The 20,881-nt window shown below is 41.4% G+C and overlaps 1 protein-coding gene across 4 annotated transcripts; it reads left to right on the top strand.

The window, feature by feature from the left end:
• Positions 1 to 74: 74 nt before the first annotated feature.
• On the top strand, positions 75 to 20,629 carry dpf3 (D4, zinc and double PHD fingers, family 3). 4 transcript variants are annotated; one of them, XM_038727281.1, is made up of 12 exons: positions 87 to 249; positions 8,186 to 8,346; positions 9,712 to 9,819; positions 12,423 to 12,556; positions 12,764 to 12,859; positions 13,168 to 13,240; positions 13,741 to 13,782; positions 15,036 to 15,173; positions 15,398 to 15,526; positions 19,045 to 19,157; positions 19,597 to 19,678; positions 19,831 to 20,629. In XM_038727281.1, the coding sequence occupies exons 1-12, from the start codon at positions 218 to 220 to the stop codon at positions 19,896 to 19,898; spliced, it is 1,176 nt and encodes a 391-aa protein (XP_038583209.1). In that variant the 5' UTR covers positions 87 to 217; the 3' UTR covers positions 19,899 to 20,629. The 4 variants fall into 4 exon arrangements, 2 of the variants coding, with proteins under 2 accessions (XP_038583209.1, XP_038583210.1); XR_005445395.1 differs by lacking the exons at positions 19,597 to 19,678; positions 19,831 to 20,629 and adding an exon at positions 17,129 to 17,844 and having other exon boundaries at positions 76 to 249; XM_038727282.1 differs by lacking the exon at positions 13,741 to 13,782.
• Positions 20,630 to 20,881: the final 252 nt, after the last annotated feature.

Raw genomic sequence — 20,881 nt, forward strand, 5'->3', positions numbered from 1 at the left:
CTGTGACGTTTTCATTAAAAAAAAGGAAATTAAATTATTACTACCATGAGGACTTCATGTTGACAGATTTCTCTGAGGCCACGCCTAATGTATTGATGCTGGTGTTGTATTGGTAGGGAGCAGAGTGCCCAGGACCGCATTGGCTGTTGTGTTTTTTTTCACAAGGGTCCCAAACTACACAGAGATTTGGAATATTACGTTACAGTCCAGCAGGAAAATGGCGACTGTCATTCATAATCCTCTAAAATCGTGAGTAAATTTCAGAAAATGTTGTGAAATGATTGCATAGTTTTATTGCATGTCGTGGTTGCTGTAACTTATATAGAGTTAAACGCGCGTTTAAGTAAGAATCACAAAATATACGCTTTTGCCATGTAGCCATGTGTTTTCTGCAGGTACCGTTGCGTGTTTGATGTGTTGTGTAATTCTAATATGAAAGCATGCACTCATGCACAATCTGCAGAGAAAACATCTCCAACCCCGCGCGCTAATGTCCACACTCACTCTCATGCACTTGGTTTCACTTAGGCAGAAAGTTGCCATTGTCCACAATTTGCCTTATAAACACGGTTGAAAGAAGTTTGCATGCAGGGGGCTCTTTGTCAGTGCTAGATGGGAGCATTTGCATAGATAATTTCATGCAATTAATGTCACAAAGCGCACATTGAGAGGGCGACCCTCGCTCATTGCGATGCTCGTGCTTTTGCTGCGAGTGTCAAATGCATTTCCACAATGCGCAGCACATTATTATATGTTAGAATACAGTATTTAAATTAACCTCCTATCGAGCATGTAGAGGAAACCTGTAATGTGTTATGGCGGGTTTTTGATTTTAAAACGGATCACTGTCTGATCTTAATCCTAATAATAATCGGCGAATTAGCAATTTCGGATTTGTAGAAATATTAATCACTGAGCAGCAAACATTATGTTACCTTGGAATAAAAATATGCAAAAATAGTCAAATAAGAAACTATAGTTTACTTTTTACAGACCAAGTTATTAATGCAATATTAATGGATAGAATATGAATGGAATTGAGCACAGATTTGTTGTTTGAGGCATGCAGACAGACACCCCGTTATGTCTGCCCTGCATGAAATGCACTCATAACCTTCATCTCAGTCTATATTGCTGAATGCATGTCTGTCTCCCTGCTGGCTCAGAGCAGACGTTTGCCACAGGTCCTGTGGAATGTACCATAAAGTACCAATGTACCAGGGCATAATGATGTTTGAAACAAAGAACGTTTTGGCAGGAATAAAATTAACTTTACTAACTTTGATCTGATGGCGTGGACAAGTGAGGTATCAATTTGCATATGTGAGAATAAAATCAGCTGTCAAATATAGTCATCAGCTGTACATCCTCTTAAGTTTTTTTTTTTTACACAACCATTCTTGTGCTTCATAACATTTTCTGTAATCATACTCAGAGGAAAGGAAAGGAGGATGAAATAAGTACAGTGAGAACGCATTATGCTCTTGTTTTGTACGCTCTTTGTTGACAACTGAAAAATATCTTACTGGACAAACAGCACTTGAAAAAAAGGCTTTAAGCTGCTGTAAAAGATTAGGCTGTAGAGAATGTAGGTGTATATGTGTGTGTGTGTGTGTGTGTGTGTGTGTCTGCAGTTGTGCATGTAGAGCAGCAGATTAGGGGCGTCCCACTACTCTCCTTGCTCCATCTGTTGAGAGAGGGAGATGTACACGTAAAGACAGACAGACTGATGCTGGGGCAGAGGGAGAGGTGGCGGGAGGGAACCCCATCTGCCCTTCATATATGTGGCAGAACCTGCCTCCCCCATCCAATTTCTGCAAAAAGGCAAAACAATGTATGTATGTGTAGCTTGGAGGCAGGACTCCACCTACCAAAACATAAGCCCGCACCATAATACAAGAGAAAAACTGTCTAAAAATGTATGTAAAGTTACCGTGTAGGAGTGAGTAAGAGCTAATATCAAGTAACATATGAGTTATTATTACCATGGGAAATACTGTTGTGGTGTACATTTCGGCCAAGCTTGTCGTCTGTCCTCAGGATGTGGCTGGTAAATCATACGCACTCCATAGGGACGTGGTAATAATCTTGCCTGCCCTTTCGCCCAGTGCTCAGCTCTGAAAGATGAATTACAGCCGCCATCAGCCAGCAGTAAATACACCTGGCTCTCCGGACTCTTTCAGTCATGTTTAGCCGTGCATATTTACTCGATTTATTTAAACTATCAATTCTACAAAGGCTTCTTTGTGATTGCGATCTGATGTGTGAGATGGGACTTAATGAAGAGCTGACATGAGAAGGATTCAAATGAGCGACGCAGTTCACATGGAGAGATGTGTTTTTGTGCACATTATGTGTCCTTTCACCTTCTGTCTTATCATTTTGGATTTACACTGAACACAAGAGCTGAGGTGGACAACGGCAAGGCCGTGTTTGCATAAAGATTGAAAGGACGTGGGCTGATATTTAGGGAAAGTAAAGGAGAAGGTGGTGTGTGTGGGAGGTGGAGGGGAGTCAACGTGTGTGGGGTTGTGTTTTTATTGTGTGTGTTTGTTGCGTGTGTGGGTGGTTCTGTAGCTGCCCGCCCCTCCCCCAATTTGCGTGAGAGGGAGCATGAGTGAGTGATGGAGGTATGGGGGGTGAGGGGGTTGTCTGTCTGGCTACATTTACTGCATACATTTATACTACACCCTCAGTGCAGGGGAGAACTCTGGCCTTTGTCTACCCGAGCCCGGGGAATGGGAATGTCCGGGAATGGTTTCCAGGCATGGGGAATTAAATGGCCAGGAACATTTTTTATAGAAAGCTCCATGCAGTGATCCTGCTTTTTCCTGCTGTGCACATGGAACTGGCACGTTTTCTCTCTTTATGTGTTTTTGTGTGTGTGTGTGTATGAGTGTGATTTCTCAGAGATGATGTGGATGCATGTTATTCTTCACATATAAAATAGTATCTTTTCCTTTGGAGACAAATTTTCTCAGATTTCCTCCAGTGATCCCATGCTGAGTGGATGTGAGTTATCGTTCAGTCCACGTCTTCAGCTTCCACTCCTTCACCTCACCAGCCTGCAGCCCCCCCCCCCCCTCCACACACACACACACACACACACACACACACTCACATACACACCTCCCTCGCCCCAGCAAAACAACAACAGCAGCAGCAGCATCTAAATCAGGGTTTCCCTTTTGCAACACCCTTTCCTCCTTTGCTGCTTGCTCTACCCCCCCCTTCCGACTTCACTCTGCACCTTTCCCTTTCATTCCCTTTGTATGTTTGCGCACGGGCAAGATTGTGTATGTGTGTGTGTGCGTGAGTGCGTACACACATCCTCATGTTTGAGAGAGAATGAGTGTGACAGGGTTTGAAAGGGAACACGTGTGCCCCGGGATATATCGGACCCCTCCTCTTCCCTCCCGTTCTGCCTCCTCGGCTCCTCCTTCTCTTCTTCGTCTCCCTCCTCTCTGCTTCACCCCACTGCTCGGCCTACATAGTGCCACAAAGACGCCTATCACTGCCCACATGCTCGTGCCCTGCCCTGCACTTCCTTTGGGGCCTCTTACCTATTCCCAGCCAAAAGTGGACTTCCTCTCTCCTCACTTATCTGTTGCCTAATTTGTTGTAAACCCCCATCATTCCCTGACACTATTAGCTGTGTTTAAGTTTCCTTTGAGACTAATATATATGTTCCAGTGGAACCTTTAATAGAAAGGTACATCTGTCAGGCTGAGGCTTGTATTGATAAAGAGTTAGGTTTCTAACTGAGTTAACAGTGCAAAAACACAAGTACAAAAACGATCCTGACTGACAGTATAATTACCACTAAATACAATACAATACTATTAGTACTACTCTAAGAACGGTTACTACAATTTTAGAATGAATGAATCTGGATCAAAAGTTATCTTCTTTTAAATCTTGAATAAAGCACCACATACAACAACCGCATCTCTGTGTCTTCTGACGTCTGAGTGTGCTCAGTTTCTAAATTATATATCGTTTATCTAAAAAGTTTGTAAAGTCATTAATCAGAAGACATGATGAAAGCATTAATAGTAAAATATATAAAGTTAATTAACTTGAATAAAATAACATTGAGGTGATCAGTTTTTACCCGGGATGTCTGTATGACTCCAAAAACAGCTGCCTTGTTGGAGTGGCACAAACTGATTTTAGTGAAAGACATTGAAAAGATATTGAAGGACACAGAAGCACTACTGTTATAAAATATAGCATTTCTTTCAAACGCTAAGCGTTATAAAGACAGAGCAATATTTCAACTCGGCTTCTCTTCCAAGATGATCACAACACCTAAACGTCTTAATCATTAAATTGTACAGTTCACCTTATAATAAAAAAAGAAAAAGAAAAATAGAATATGTTTTTAATTCTACAGTTGTGCATCACTTGTCTGTCTTTCTCTGGTGGTCTCATGGACCCCATAACCTACGCCATTAGCCGAGATGCTGCTTCAAAGCAGAGAGCTCATTAAAATGATTGACAAAGGTGTTATTTTTTTTGTTTTGTTTTTTTCTTTAACCCAGTAAAGAAAAACAACAATCATGATACGGTTGATAATAAGAATAAAATTCAAAATTAAATAGAATTTCAACTAACAGTTATTTTCATTGTGAAGTAAATAAGTATTTTCTGAATTAACTGAAGAATTACAAATTATAATTTCTCAGAGCTCAAGGTGACACAATGAAATTGCTGGTTCAATCTGACCTACAGCCTTAAAAAACACAAAATGGTCTGATGATAGCGAAAAGATTAAAGCAGAGAAGCTGGAAGCAGTGAAGGCAACTAAGATGTGTCACATTAAACGTTTCTGTACTTGTTGAAACGGGAAGGAAACAGGGTAGACGAGATTGCAGACTAATGAACACGAATGTGGAGAGAAGTACGACAGTGATTTATTAAACCACCGATGAGTTCTTTCAGTGATTAATTATTCTATTTAGCAGGGAGGAACAGAGTGTTCTGCGAGCAATACATAACTGACAGAAATAGGTGGTAGATAACATTAAGATTGATGGAGAGGAGTGACATCCAGGCTGAAAGGCCGATTTACAGAGCTACCTCTCCCCTTTGGCTAAGGATTAAGTGTAAGTTTCAATATTTATAATTCCCATAAGCTCTGTCTCGATGAGCTTTTTACCTGGAAACATCGACCAGTGAACGTTTATCATTGATGAAACTGATGAAATGGCGCTCGGCCCATCACCGCTTCTATACTTGGCAGTGAAAAGATTGACCGTCACACACACAAAGCTCCTCTGTGCTAGTATGGGAGCAACTGAGACAGTCACAGTGGTATATGCAGACACAAACACACACACACACACACACACACACACACACTGCAACTGCAGATTCCATCAGTATCCAGGAAGCTGTTGACCAAGAGGAATGCGTTCCCCGACATGCAAAACTCAACTTACATAAGCCCCATCGCCAGGATCAGAAGAAGAATCATAGAAGTCGACTAATGGGTGCAAACAGGAGCACAGTACAATCTCTGATGGTTGAACCAGGTTTGGAGGGTGGGGGAGGATCTCTCAGGACATGTAGACCGATAGACAGATGGTCTTGGAGGCATACACACACATATCCACACTCTTGACTCTCACTTAAACAAACACATGAACACACTTCTCAAACAACTGCACAGCAGGCACACTTCGGCTTATGTAAGAGTTTATGAAGCCTGTCCGGGGACATTATACAGACGCTTTGTTGTTTGAAATAGGACAGAAACGTACAGGCAATCTGGGATGACACAGGGAGGAAGAAGAGTGGGGAAGACAGATGAGGAGAAATGCCTGTAGGTCCACACACACACACACACATTCATTTCAGGCAACACATAGTGAAAGCAGAGCCAACGCTTTACCTCTGGGAATGTGAGTTATGTGACAGGAAGTCTCTTCTGATGATTCGGATTTGTCTGGATCACTGTGTCATACTGTAAAAACGCAATAAACACCAGCTGCATTCCTCATCTCTGTGGGTCTCTTGACAAAAACCTCAGCCTGCAAACCGCCACATGTGTTTGAGCCCAGTTGTCACACTGCACACACACTGGCACTGAAGGTGCACGCAGAGCCAATGTAAAGGTTTGACTTCTTGCATATTTGCTGTGCTACTGGTTCAACTGCCTCCACACTGGTGTACGTCACTAGCGCTAATTTCTCTGCTAAACCTCTCAAAAATGGTATTTGAGTGAGAGAAAGACATCTATGCCATAAAGTAATAATACATTTTAGGAAACAGGCTTTTCTGCCTTCTTGCATGTCAGAAGAGAAGATAGATACTGCGATGATAAGGGCGTCACTTTAGGTGGGGACATAAGGGCGTGATGAGACACAATGTTGAGCATTAAACACTTAATTTCCTGCATTCTGGTGAAAATGTCTGCACTAATTTATGATGGAAATGTATTTATTTATATAAAGGGAAACAGAAAATTTAGTCTTCACTCCTTTTTTTAAACTGGTTACAGGGAGAAAATAAAAAAAAACTGGGTCATTTGATCATCAATACCATCATTTGTTAGTTAACATTTCTTGTTTCAGAACATTTTTAACAAATGCCGCTAAAAAAGTGATGGGGACATGTCCTCAGCGTCCCCAGTGTAAATGACACCTATGTACGATCATACATTATCTGTATGGCAAGTATTAAGCTGGAGCCAGGAGATGGTTAGCTTAGCATAGCATTAAGACTGCAATGAGGGGGAAACTGCCAGCATGTCTCTTTTCAAAGGTAAAAAAATAAATCTCACTAATTAAAATGTTATATCTTGTATTGTTTTTTTTATCCGTACAAAATCACATGTGATGAGCATATATTAGTCACAGCCACACTTAAATAAGGTGTAGAATAATTTAAGTTTTTTCCATCAAAGAATATATTTTTTTGTTTTTGTTTCTGTATGCAATTAGTTTGTTGCCTTTCCTCTTGTCAGGGTTCATTTTGGTCAGCTGCTGTCCTCTGAGGAAAAAGCAATAATATTTATGGTACAGCACAGAATACCAGCAAATCTCCCATTCATTTCTGATCTTTGTCCAGATGCGGCAGTAGCCAGCTTTGAGGTGTAATTCACATTTTAGTGTGAAGAAGATGCTATAACACAGCTGTGAGATATGAACCTTCATCTGTACTCAGTTACCTTCTTCATACCTGTCTCGTCTCCTGAACTCTCTCTCCTTTCTCCTTCATTTGTAAATGCAACACCCCCTCCCACCCTCTTCCTCCGCACTGCACACTGCACATCTTTGTGATATTCAGTGTGACCAGAGTGCTGGTCTTTGTCCAGCTGGGCATTCTTTACATATCTGTGTAGAGAGTCCACAAAGCGCCTATCTCTGCTCAGCCAGTCAGAGAGACTGGATGACTGTCTGTTGTACTGTTGAGTCATCTTGGTTTTTTCTATCTGTCTCTAATGATCTTAGCTGCAGACATTGTGCTTCTAGACAGAGACTGTGGAGATTATCGATGGCTCACATCCTGATTGATACCCTCCAGCCGATAGTGTGTGTGTGTGTGTGTGTGTGTGTGTGTGTGTGTAGCCCATATGTTATGTGGAGTTCAGTACGACACTCTGGCTTATTTATCAATTGGACAGGATGAAACAATTTCTTCTACTCTTATGGTTCATCGTGGTTCCCTTATTGTGCTCAGCCTGTGTAGATGGTCAGCTGTCTTCATGTTTCATCTGATGTAGCCTACGCAGCAAAGCCAGACTTTACACAACAAACTGGGCCAAAATGTGAAGAGGAGTATGGGCTAGCCTGGACTGAACAGATACTTAATATGCAGACCGTACCAAATCATCAGCCACCCAACACGTGTTATTGCCATTAACCATCCAAAAAATGTTAGCGTTTAGCTGATAGGACTTAAACGGCAGGGATGACTCAGTGCACAGAAAACAGAAATTGAAGCAGCGTGCTTCAAATAGCTTGGATCAATGTCAGAAATAGGACTAATGCTACTTGTGGGTAACTTGAGTTCCACAAAGAGATGTTTTTTTGAATGAGTGGAGCATTTGTTGTAGAACTGAACAATAATGAGCCTAATGCTTTACATTCAATAAATCACAACTGATGTATGTCTTTGTTTCTTCTCTGTCTATCTGACTGTTTCCTGCCAATTTCTCTGACTGTCTGTCGGTTTTCAGGCTCGGGGACCAGTTCTATAGGGAGGCTATCGAACACTGTCGCAGCTACAATGCCCGCCTCTGTGCCGAACGCAGCGTGCGCATGCCATTCCTGGACTCGCAAACTGGTGTGGCACAGAACAACTGCTACATCTGGATGGAAAAGCGCCACCGCCAGCCAGGTGGGAGGCACCATCTGATCTACTGAACAAATCCATGCTACTGATATGGCTTTCTATGTTCTAAGTGCTGTAGATCTGTTTTTTGGTCCATCCAACGAAGGTTGGACTTCGTTGGCTTTAACCTTCGTTGGATAACTATGACCTGGATGACTGAGAATCTTAACAGACACTTTTTGGTCCATATTATATGTACCATTCCAAAAACTGAACGTACTGTTAAAACATAAAGGTCTAGTTTTACAGAGGGGTTATGTGCCATAATACTTACAGTAATTTCCCAGAGTCTTGGAGACGATGATTGTCAGGCAAACAATTTAGACTCCATGAGGTCACTGTGAAATCTAACATGTTAATTAACCGAGCTTTAGAGATGCCAGTAGGTAGATTTTGTTACCTTGGGACAGAGCTGGGCTAGCTGATTCCAGCTGCTTCCAGTCCTTATGCTGAGAGCTGGATATAGTCCTTATATCTAGCTCTCAGCAGGAAACCAAATAAGCACAAATGCATAAATATGGATTGATAAAAAAGGACCTATAAATCTCCTCCCTCAATAAAAAAGCAAGCCAGCCCCTCTTTTATATATTTTAGTTACCACTTGCTGATTTATCCTGAGATGAGCAGTCAGAATGCTTTATGCACATCTGGGTCGCCTGTAAAGCCAAAGGGAACAATCTGCTCTTTACTGAGAGCTGGCCACAAATAGCCTGCACTCCATCTTGTATGCAAAGCCCTTCAGGCCACACCCTATACTTTGTGGCAGACCTTAGTCACATTATATGCATTTATTCTGGATTTGTCCCTCCCCTCCTCCTTCTCTTGATTTTTTGTCTCCGCTCATGTTGATGGAATATTACGCTTCTTTCCATCCATCCCAGCCTTCTGCTAAGCTAATGGCGGAATATGATTAGACACGAGGGCAGAGACCAAAATATTCTCTAAGTGTTCTTCGCTGAAATAATGACAAAGCAAAGTTAGTTAAATTGTTAATCGGAGTAAAGCTGAATATAACTGTCCTCAACATCAAGTAACATTTCTACACGGATATGTCTGATAAAGCATCCACAACACGGTCGACAAAATTTCAGGCTTTTGTGACAAACAGTTTCTGGAATCTGACCATAATGGCAGGATTTTTTTTTCCTTCTGAATACATGGACCATTACACCGAGCACTGAAAGCAAGACATATTAAGTGTCAGGAAACCAAGACCAGTCCACTATGTGTGCGTATGTGTGTGTTGGGGGCTCAATGCACATTTTGTTAAAATTTTAAGCTTGTCAGTGGTTGTTAAAATTCTTCCTGTGTGCCTGTGTCTCTGCATGTGTGTACATCTGTAAATATGAATATGTTTGTGTGTGTGTCCAGGTCAGGCGGCTGGACAGATGTATACCTACCCTGCTCGTTGCTGGAGAAAGAAGAGGCGACTCCACCCACCCCTGGATCCCCAGCTCCGCCTGTGTGAGCTTCGACTAGGTTAGGCAAACACACACACGCAGCGCATTGATTTGAATGGCTTGAGCACAGCAGTATCGACCCAGAGTCATACAATGAAAGCCACTTTAACTGGTACTCATTTCTGTGTTCACACTATGTTCAAATAAAAGCACACGTACATTGTGTTTATGCCCTCTGTGCACAGAGCTTCAGGCGTGCTGAGTGGCGTTAATGTTCGCTATCTGACCATCTGGCTCTGGTTAGCCTGTCTCTCTCGCCAGGTCTCCAGGTTCATTCTCTTCCCCGAATCAATGCCTCCTCTCTCTGTTCTCTGGCAGTAGACACACACGCACATACACACACACGCATACATAAGCGCACAAACACCCCCGCACATGACTCTCGCTCTCTGTTGCAGCACAGAAGCACCCTAACTGGGCCTCTATAATCATTTGTCCATGAGGCATTAATGCAAGTGAGTCTTATGAGATGGAAGTGTGTGCTTTTGTGTGTGTGTATGTGTGTGTATTCATCCATGCATGCATATGTGTGTGTTATAGGGGATTTTAGCAAAGGAATGCCCTAGGAACTTGATAAGGGGGTAGAAATAAAGGCAAGTCTTTGTTTCGGCTTTGCTACACCATTGTTTCCCTCTCGCTGTCGTCCAGCCGCAATCTAATACTCCAGAGTCTTCTACCAAGAGCGATTCAGCTTTAAGCAGAGTCATTTTCGGGGGGGGGGGGCAGCAACCAACCAACCAATCAACCAACCAGAGCATGTGAAGGGAAAGGAAACTAGCGAGACACGGTTGTTACCAGGAGCAGGAAAGGCTTTGTAGCTGAGGGTGAAAGAGTACAAGTCTCCACTTTTGTTTTTTAGAGATCCAGTTCTGTATTTTGGCCCAGATATCTATCATAACACGACAGAGGAATGCAAGTGCTCCCCTTCCAGGCATTTGGAAATGCTTTATGTTTATTTAATGCTTCCTGAGGTTTGTCTCTGTGTGTGAAGATACACAGGGGCTCTGTCACGAGGTTACTTTGAAATCCTTTGATACCAGAATTGAATTCCTTGTTTTGATCTTCTGCTTTTTCTTCATGTCACAGCTCAACATGTTAGTGGCCATACCTCACCAGCTATTTTGCATCCCCCAGTATAAACTCGGTATAAAAACTGTTGAATCTGATGAAGGTGTTTTACTATACTACGACATTCTTTTTTAAGATGTACAGATGCAGTGAGCATGCAGTTTAAGTTCTCTTTTTTCTCATGTTCACCTTGAGTAGACGGTTTCTTACCCATCTTTGTTGTGTACTATCAGGGGTGTAATGGCATTGGCCAATCAAAATTAGGGGGACACTTCAGTGATTCAGTTTTGCACTTCCAAAAAGTTCTATCCTGATTTTTAGTCCCTAGTATGGGTCAAGCTCTAAAAATTCTGGATCCTACATTTCCCATAATGCAACCCAATAGCCTATTTCATTAGACCCCCTGTCTCCAAAAAAGGCCCACTTCTTTCAACCCCCATACCTACAGAAACACAGGCTTTCTGTTATAAAATTTGACATCATCAGGGTTCATTTTTCAAACTTCTCCCGACATGTAAAGTGAAATTCATGGAGTGTCCCTTTAAGTTTAGCAGTAGTATCCTCTTTCTCTTCTTCATGTTTGTCCTGGAGAGTCAAGGAAGGAGTGAGGAGGTTATAGAAGGGGAGGAAGATGGGTGAGGGCAAAGAAAATGGGGGAGAGGAAATCAAATGAAGGAGTGGTTTAGCATAGAAGAGGAGGGAGGGGATCAGCAGAGAACAGAGGTATAGGAGGAGGGTTGTGGGGCAGGTTTAGGATCTGTGATGAGGGTTACAGAGTGATGACGGAGGAAATGTCTTGTCAGTTGCCAGTTCAAAGTCAGCCTGCACAAATGGAAACAAGAGGAAGGGGAGGGAAGTAGGAGCAACAGACAAACAGCAGCTCAGTATTCAATAAGAACATCTTAAAGAATCTGTAGACCTGCTCGCTCCCTGTCTCTCTTATAAATCCCTACTTTCATTCTGTTTTCATCCTGACATCAGAGTTCAAAGACGAGGACAGAGAGTCTACGCTGCAGCAAGTTCAGCTCCACGGAAATGAAAAGAGGGAGAGGAAGAAAGATAAAGTCGAAGTGATAAAGAGAGAGTGAGATACAGGAGATATAAGTTAGGCCTATGAGCAATGGGGTTTTTTTTGTTTCGGTTCATTATTTCATCTTCCCTTACTGTGCACCTTAGTTTTTTATTGATGTTGAATCTGGCAGCCCGCCATACAACTGTTAAAACGGCCTTTACGTCCAATGCAGAGGGAACACTTACACAATGTCCACATTGATACTGATGCTTTTGCCTTCCATCAATGCTAAACTAGCACTAGTTGTTCATTCAAAACTGGGCTTTTTGAAAGTGCTTTCTAAATATGATAACTTTGAAAATTCTGATCATGTGATCAGACATAAAGCTGGTTACTAAAGTGGCCAGCAAAGAGCCAGTAGAGGAAATGTAATTTGTTTAACTTTTGTGTTTAACATGGTCAACAAACTTTTAGAAAAAACATGCACGCACACCATCTGCCATCTCAAATGCTCTTTATTGTCTCTTATTGTACCTCCACAGAAGCCGAGCTGGCCCCAAAGCATGAGGTTCCCCCGGCGGAGGCCACAGCCTTGGAGGCCCTCCTTAGGGCGGACAACCTGCTGGAGAAAAAAAACAACCTCTGTAAGGAAGAGGAGACGATGCTGGAAATACAGGTATTTTATTATTTGTGCATTATGTACAGTATCTTAAATTCTCTATTGTATAACAAATATAAAGTCTGTCTGTTGTTCTGCGAGCAAAGGTTGGTATTGCAAACAAGAGCTTGCAACTTAGAGGTGTGAAATGATCAAAATATTCCTTGTTTTACTCTTCTCCCTCCCCTCTGACCCTCACTGTTTCTGTAATTGTGTGCTCTGTAGAGAGTTCTGGAGGCGGATGAAAATGGGGACGGTTTCCATGATGATGAAGACTTTGAAATGGATATTCCAAAGAGAAAGAACAGAAACAGAGGCAAAGTTAGTGTGTGCACGCACATACCTATTTGTGTGTGTGAATAGTAACACTGTTTCATCAATACAAAATCTAGTGCAACACTTATTTCTACAGCATGCTTCTCTTAAACTTGAGCCACATCTTAAGGTCTTTGCTTCCCAACAAACCTTGTTTTCGAAATGTATTAATTAATGGCATGTTAAAATACATATAAAAATGTATGGGTCTGCAGTGTGCTGTTTGGAATTAAATCTTAAATATCCCAAATTTGAGTTGAAATATTCATACATCAGAGGTTTAAATGTCAGACGCCTGTTGTGTTTCATTTCAGAACAGAGGATCCAGTCGCAGAAGGACAGAGCCCGTTAACACGGATGACCAGGACAAACCCTACGTCTGTGACAGTAAGGGAAAAGAAAACTTCATTCTTTGTGTGACATCATGAGATCACTGTCATTGGTTTTTGGTTTACATGTTAGTATAAATAAATCCACAATCACAGTGCTTCCTAAAGCTCGAGGGAGTGGAGCTTTTGTCCTTAGATCCTGGCTAGTTAGTTAATTCCTATTGTTAGGAAACCTTGCTCTACGTGCCTGCGCCAAAGTCTCAGGCTGCACTATATGTTTAATAAACAGGGACAAATCTAGCAGAAAATACATTTTCTCTCATCTTTGAAGTCTCCTTCTGTTCTAAGAGCAGTCCTCTGCAGCATGAAGAAAGAGTTTGCTGTGAATCCAGACCCGACTAGCATGCCACTTACGTATTTGGGCAGAACCCCCCAGGAATGGATTGCCATGGGGTTGTGAACAGAGATAGCCCCGCTCAAACAAACAAATCTCATCCTCATTTTGTGTCTTGTTCTGTCTTTCCTTTATTATTTGCTTTTGTGTCTTCTCTGTTCCAGATAGATACAAACAAAAGCATAACTCAAAAAAGGCTGAAGAAGGTATCTGAACCTGTCTCCATCTTGTCTTTCTAGTGCCTTTTTGCTCATGGGCATCTGGCGTGGGAGTGGCTGACTGAATACTGATGCTTTGGAAATATCTAATGCTTTAATTGCTTTATGCTAGTCCAGACACCCGCTCCTAAATTCAGTGCAAGCATTGCATGACACTAACACTACGCCTTGTGCCTTAATGCTTGCTTATTGCAAGGCATGCACCAAATGATGCTTAAGCAGCAGCTCAACTAATGTCGCACCGAGGGATGCATGTTTCTTAAGGCCACACAAGCTGTGATGTGATCCACAGATGTAGCCATTGTAGAAGTGTTTACACTCAGAGGAATTCTTTGAATTTTTCAGTTTTTAACCCTGGGATTGGATTGATGAGGAGTTCACAGACAGACAGTGAAGCTTGAATAAGACACTTCTATGATGACTACTGCTCTAATGTGCTCATTAAGCTTTAAATAACCCCAAGAACTACTACAGTAGTAGACTATAGATCCTAAGTTTCATACACAAAATGCTTCCTTACCAATCCTGATTTTATATATTAAGATTGTGACTTCCATGCCTACAGTACAGCAACAGCAGGGTAAAAATGTGCCTGTCAAGCTCAAACCTTGTGTTGGTTTGCTCATAATAATCTTATTTTTAAAACAGTTGTAGACAGATACTGGATGGTTGTCCTGTCTAAATATCTATTCACTAGACTTCCTTGTAAAATTTTCATCAATAAAGCTATGGTGTTTCATATAAAATAATTGCCTGATTTTTTTTATAAAAGCGTGGCATTAAATAACTAATAAGCCTCTTTCTCGCCGTGTCAGAAGCAATAATAAATCCTCGCAACAACACTTTCTTAAACTAATAGTGACATCACCTTTGAGGTTGTTATGGTAAAAAAAGTGAACATATTTATGTATGTCCCTGACTTTTGCCATAGATTTAAGTCTAAAGCAAAGCATACACTTTTTTCGTGGAACAAATTGTCCATATGGCAGCATGGGGAGATGTATTGGAAGAGTCTGTTTTCTGCAGCACATATGATTTTGATTTAGCAGAGTGATAAACCATCAAACATAAAAATACTGACAGTGAGTTGAAAATCCTGCAAATTGTCTCAGACGCCTTCCATAAAAATATGTTATATTCCAATTTTAGAAATGTGTAACAGTTCATGTTAAGCCAGACTGTGCAGTGCGCCGCACAAGGTTTTACGTGTGTCTAATGGACTTTTGATGTTTTATCTGTAGTCTGTGGAAAGCGTTACAAGAACCGTCCTGGCCTGAGTTACCACTACGCCCACACTCACTTGGCAGAGGAGGAGGGCGAGGAGGAGAAGGAAACAGAGATGAGCCCATCTCCTCCGCGTAGCTTGGACAACCACAAACGTAAGATGCTGGCTAGGATGTAATTACATAGAAGCAACAGAAGGTTTCAGTAACTGCTAGAAATGTCCTAATGCTTTTCCTGATAGAAACTCCTCATCACACACTCATAAGCATGAAATGTTCCAAGTCACAGTTTGTGATAACCCAGATGGTTTTTAAGCCTTCAGAAAATGAGTGGCAGCTCACGTGTCTTTCTGTTTACATGTGTCTGTTCCTGCTGACAGCTCAAAAGGGCCCAGACGGTACCATCATCCCCAACGACTACTGTGACTTCTGCCTGGGAGACCAGGACTCAAACAGGAAGACAGGCCAGGCTGAGGAGCTGGTGTCCTGCTCTGACTGTGGACGCTCCGGTGAGTTCCCAGTCTCCACAACATGGAGGGTTTCCATTAAGGCTTTAGGTTCTTTGCTGACGTCAGCATTAACGTAGACCACAAGTATTTGCTTTGTTTTCCTGCCAATTAAATTAGTGCACTTTAAAAATGTCGTACGAGCAAAAGCTACTACTTATCCCACTCTAATCAAGCGTTATAGTTTGACATTTTGGGAAAGATACTTTCCTGCCAAGAATGAAATGAGAAGATTGATAACACTCTAATGTCTGTAGGATAAATATGAAGCTACAGACAGCAGGGAGTTAGTTTAGCTTAGCATAAAGACTGGAACCAGGGGTAAACAGCTAGCCTGGTTCTGTTCAGGGGTAACAAGCCGCCTAAAAACACTTCTGCATCTCACTAAATAGTTATGTAATTTTTGTTTAGTTGTTTTGCACTGGACTATGTCTTGGCCAGGCGCAGTGACTTCCTGGAGTCTTGTTGTCACTATGTGGTTTTTGTACAGCTTAAATAAACAAGATGTAACATTGTACATATTAGTGAACTTCAGAGGTGCTGTACCTTTGGACAGAGCCAGTCTAGCTGTTTCACCCTGTTCCCACTGTTTAAGCTAAGCTAAGCTAAGGGAACGGTCTGCTGGCTGTAGCTTCATATTTAACCCACCTGTGAGTTGTATCAATCTTCTCCTCTAAATTTCAGCAGGATAATGAATAGGTGTAAAATGTTTCTTTGGGAAATTATTGAGATTTTCAGAAATTAGTTGTTTGCTAGTTTCACACTTTAATTTGTGTCTACTACACATCTCATTTTTATTTCCTTTTACTTCCTTTTTATCCACAATCTTGTTCATGTCTATTCCTCGCTTTCTTGCGATGTTTATTTTTGATACATGAACTAAAAAGGTTCTTCCCTAATGGCCACAAATGTGATGAAGTCTTACATTATGCATCAAATATCTATTTAGATTAATTGTAATTTATTTGGGGGATCTCTTCAGAAGCTACTATTAATACAAAGTTTACAGTAATGTTCACACAGATCCTTTTAGTTTGTGAAAAATCACTAAAATACAAAGGACAGCCTCAGCTGTTGTTCCAAGTCATCTTTGTTCAAACTAACCTGTGTCTTTACTTGATAAAGAACCGGTTATGGCGTGCAGTGAATTGAGCTTTCATGTTGCTACAGTGTCTTTTCAGTGGGTTGTCAATGAGCCTTGTAGACCATTAAAAGTGAGAACCAATTGCAGGAAAAGCTTACAATTTCCCTTGTAAAAAATACTGATTCATAGGCCCCGCTGCTTGCTTCCATCATGCATGCTTCACCATGTCAGCCTCGTCCATCTGTAAGGACTTCTGCCTATAGACGACATGCATTCACTCTTTTGTTGCTCAGTTTTCATGCATTATCTTATGGCACATTTGGCTGCATTTTTGTTTCTTACCCCCCTCCCTTATCACGGGCAAAACCTTTCTTGAATCAGCTCAAACCGTTTTGTTCAGTAAGAGAGCAGAGTTTTCATTTCAGCAAGTCAGGTGTTTTCTTGCTACCCTAGACTTTGTTAGAACAGTTGCGAGAGTATGTGGCCTTGTCTGTGCTCTGACGCTGATGTTTTCATGGTAGCTGGAAGAGGAGGAGGGAAGAAGGATGGGAGGAAGCTGAGTGCTCTAGAAGAATTGTTTGACAACGCGGCATCAGACAGCGAGGCCTCTACATTTCATGGCTTTGAAGACGCCGAGCTGCAAGACATTTTGTTTTCAGACGATGATGATGCTGTGGCTGACAGCTGATAACGGGACTTCAAGCCGGACCTTGTGGCAGTAATGACTTTTTTCATGAAATGTTTTCATTAAGGGAACACTGAAAGTCTTTGAAGGCGCAGAATGTTGTACAGTGGCTCCCCTTGAAGGCACTCCTACCAGAAAAATATACAGATTTATTTTGAACTTTTCTGAGAGAGTATGAAGGACATGAATTCTTTCCAAAAGACATTTAACGCCATCTTTTTCTTGGAAATGTTGTCCCAGGTGGATACAAAGGCTTTTTTTAAACCATGCTCATGTGGATTTTACTGTCCAACACATTAACACATTTTCCATTTTTCATAAACAAACAATAATGTCCTTACATACGACTTTGCTTGCATGAGATAATCAAGATCATAGACTAAACTTCGTGGCTACATCTTAATTAGTTCTGGACCAAAAAGGTTAATAGCAGACACGATGGACCAGAGAAAAAGGAATTAATTACATGAGTGGCCGCAAATGTGGCAGGGGGAGGGATGAACGTGGACTCTTGAGTCACTCCATTGGCTAAAGAGGACATGTAGCGGAGAGGTAAGAGCCAATCGGCACTCCATTGCTCCTCTCTGTCTTTAAGGACTAGATATTTTGTTTCATCAGTAGCAGTACTGATGCGTAATACCTTTTCTCCAAAGTGGTATCCATTTAAGATGATTTAAACTGCCACAGTTAATTTCTCCCCAACTGTAATTCCTCCATTTAATTTTGAAAGGAAGGCAGCAGCTTTAACATTTCTGTCTGAAAAGTTATTCAGTTCACGTTTCTCTTTGTTCACCCATCGCAGGCTGATAGGGAATGTTTTCAATGTTTCTGGCTGCTTTCCCAGTCCAGATATAAATCACTTCATCCTTGATTATGGCTCATTCATGGCTCATTGACACCCCGTTGATACCAGGGTGATGCAGATAACTGTGTGCAAGATGAGATGCAGACAGCACTGTGAAGCTATGGGGAGGCTATAAAAGACAGTTATTAAGTCAGGGAACAAGATGACAATTTTATATATACCACATACCATTCTTTTTGTGTTGTCACAGCTGTAGGTTCATGGGAAGATGATAACAATGTGTTTTCCTGTGCACACATAACTGCTTGTGTTTCGCTTTCCAGATATAAAATCACTTGTCTTTTGTGGCCAGATTGCTTTTGATGCTACTTTTCCGTCCAGCTCTATGGACTGTCAACAATATGGGGTGCAATTACAGTTGTCTGAATGACAGACAAGTAAACACCTACCGGTGGCTCAAAGACTCGGCAATCTTATTTTGAAGGGAGACATAATGTTGTCTAAATGGATGCATCTCAACCAGGGCAAAACATTTTCTTTAAAACAATTTAAACCTATTGTTACACCAGATTACCATTTTTAATCTACAGCATCAAAAATGACTTCAAGTTGCAATGTTGCAGTGCAGCTGAACTACAAAATCTGAGCAGTGTAAATACTGGTATTAATCTATCATTAACATAGAAAAATACATCATTGCTGCACATCAAAGCCTGAAGCAAGCACTTGTGCAATCAGATACAGCTGCAGATAATGTAAGTCATCTTTTTACGGATTACGTAAATACACGTGTCAGTCTTTGTCTGCATCTGCTGTCAGCGCCAACTCAGAGCTTCTGCCACGTGTCTCTAAACTGTTACATCAGAAAACACTGCTAACTTTGCTTTGGAAATTCTTCTGGCAATCCACTCTGTCACCTCTTCTTCACTTTTCTCGTCCCTCTCCAGGTCACCCAACATGTCTGCAGTTCACTGACAACATGATGCAGGCAGTGAGGACGTACCAGTGGCAGTGCATAGAGTGCAAGTCTTGCAGCGTCTGTGGCACCTCAGAGAATGATGTATGTATACTGTGGGAGAGGGAAGATCCTCCAAAAATGTCAGTGTTTGAATGCTATTTGAATGCTATTTGAATTTGAATTTTCTTTGAGGTGCACCAAATTTGACTTGAATTCCTTTTAATGTTGTGACCTTTCCACAGTCATATGCAACACATTAAACTGAACTTACTATACTTGCCAACACAGATATTTTACTTGATTAATCACCCCTGCTGTGATGTGATATTTTACATCAGTGGCTGACTCCGTAATATGTTCTCTAAGAGTGAAAAATAAATGTGCTGCTCTTTTGGAGAAAATATGTAAATTATCATAAATTCATGAGCTAGTCACACAAAAAATCACTTCCTTACTTCAGCGTTCAGATTGATATTTTTGCCCACTACATATTTTATAGATATTATATATATAAGATGTTGACTTTGTGCTGCTGATGTAGGACCAGCTGCTGTTCTGTGATGACTGTGACAGAGGATACCACATGTACTGCCTGAAGCCTCCAATGACCCAGCCTCCAGAAGGTATAACAGCCACTCTCATCGGTTTATTCCATTATCAGAGGGTGTGATAGTATATATGTCATGTGCTGTATATTTGAAGCTACAAGCAAAGGCTATATATGGAAAGGAGGACAAAGATTTCAGCCTCTTTTTCTCCATCTCTCTCTCCACAGGGAGCTGGAGCTGTCACTTGTGTCTGGACCTGTTAAAAGACAAGGCCTCAGCCTACGAAGAAGCATAACTCCCTGGACATTCTTCCCAACACACACACACACACACACACACACATATATATATATATATATATATATATATATACCTTAACATTAACTGTTTGACATGCCCACACATTAGCAAAAAAACTTTAATCACATAGAATCAAACACACACTCTTTCACACACACTCCAGTGCATTAGCAGGCTCAGGGCAGCTTCCTGTATGATGCTCAGAGATCCTCGACCTCTCATGTAGCCAAGTCAGCTCGACTATAAGACAGCTAACAGCAGGCCTGCCATTCAGTCATTTCTCTACCTCACCACTCAGCAGACGGCAAGAAGCCAAAGCAAGATAATGGCCAATACTGTGTACTACATGCGTATGTGAAATACATGCTCATTTAAAACCAAACATCTGAAATCCCGGGGTGTTTTCTCCCAATTTTAAATCTTTTTGAGTATGATTTGGAAGGCATTTGTCCCAGAGCTTTTGCTGAAGCTCTTTCACTTGCTGCCCTTGCTGCTGAAGCTCTGCAGCTGGGGGGGACCTGAGTGGGTGTGAGTAATGTTTGTTTAAAATGTCTCCTTCCAGATCTATTCCTCTCCTGTGTTTAGACTTTACAGTGACATTCCTATTTTATATCTGGACAGACTCAATGTTAGTTATGCCATTTTTCACAGGTTTTGTCAAGTTCGGTGAAATGTATATCCAGTGCTAAGAGGAAATGGGGCAATAAAACAGCCTCCGCTATCATTCCTTTTAGAGCGTGGGGACATTTTTAATCCACGTCTGTTTTTTGTATCCTTTCAGATATAGGATACCATGGTGCTCAATCTGACACTTTACAAAAGTTATAACATAGACGTCTTTACATAGAATGAAATGCTTATTTATTTATAGTAGATAATGGTCCGATGTTACTGTCAAGGAGATCATTGTTACTGTAAATCAGTGGTTCCCAAACTTCTCCTGTTGTGACCCTCTTGACTTGTCCCCTCTTCCTCCAA

The sequence above is a fragment of the Micropterus salmoides genome, unplaced genomic scaffold (genome assembly GCF_014851395.1).
Source record: "Micropterus salmoides isolate LMB-PRFRI ecotype aquatic unplaced genomic scaffold, ASM1485139v1 Ms_hic_scaffold_18, whole genome shotgun sequence".
NCBI classification, from domain to species: domain Eukaryota; kingdom Metazoa; phylum Chordata; class Actinopteri; order Centrarchiformes; family Centrarchidae; genus Micropterus; species Micropterus salmoides.

Excerpts from the sequence above, each read along its gene's own strand:
- dpf3 (XM_038727281.1), top strand. The coding sequence starts at position 218 with ATGGCGACTGTCATTCATAATCCTCTAAAATC. Across the intron at positions 12,860-13,167 it reads AGAACAGAAACAGAGGCAAA|AACAGAGGATCCAGTCGCAG; the intron begins GTTAGTGTGTGC and ends GTTTCATTTCAG. Across the intron at positions 19,679-19,830 it reads AATGACCCAGCCTCCAGAAG|GGAGCTGGAGCTGTCACTTG; the intron begins GTATAACAGCCA and ends CTCTCTCCACAG.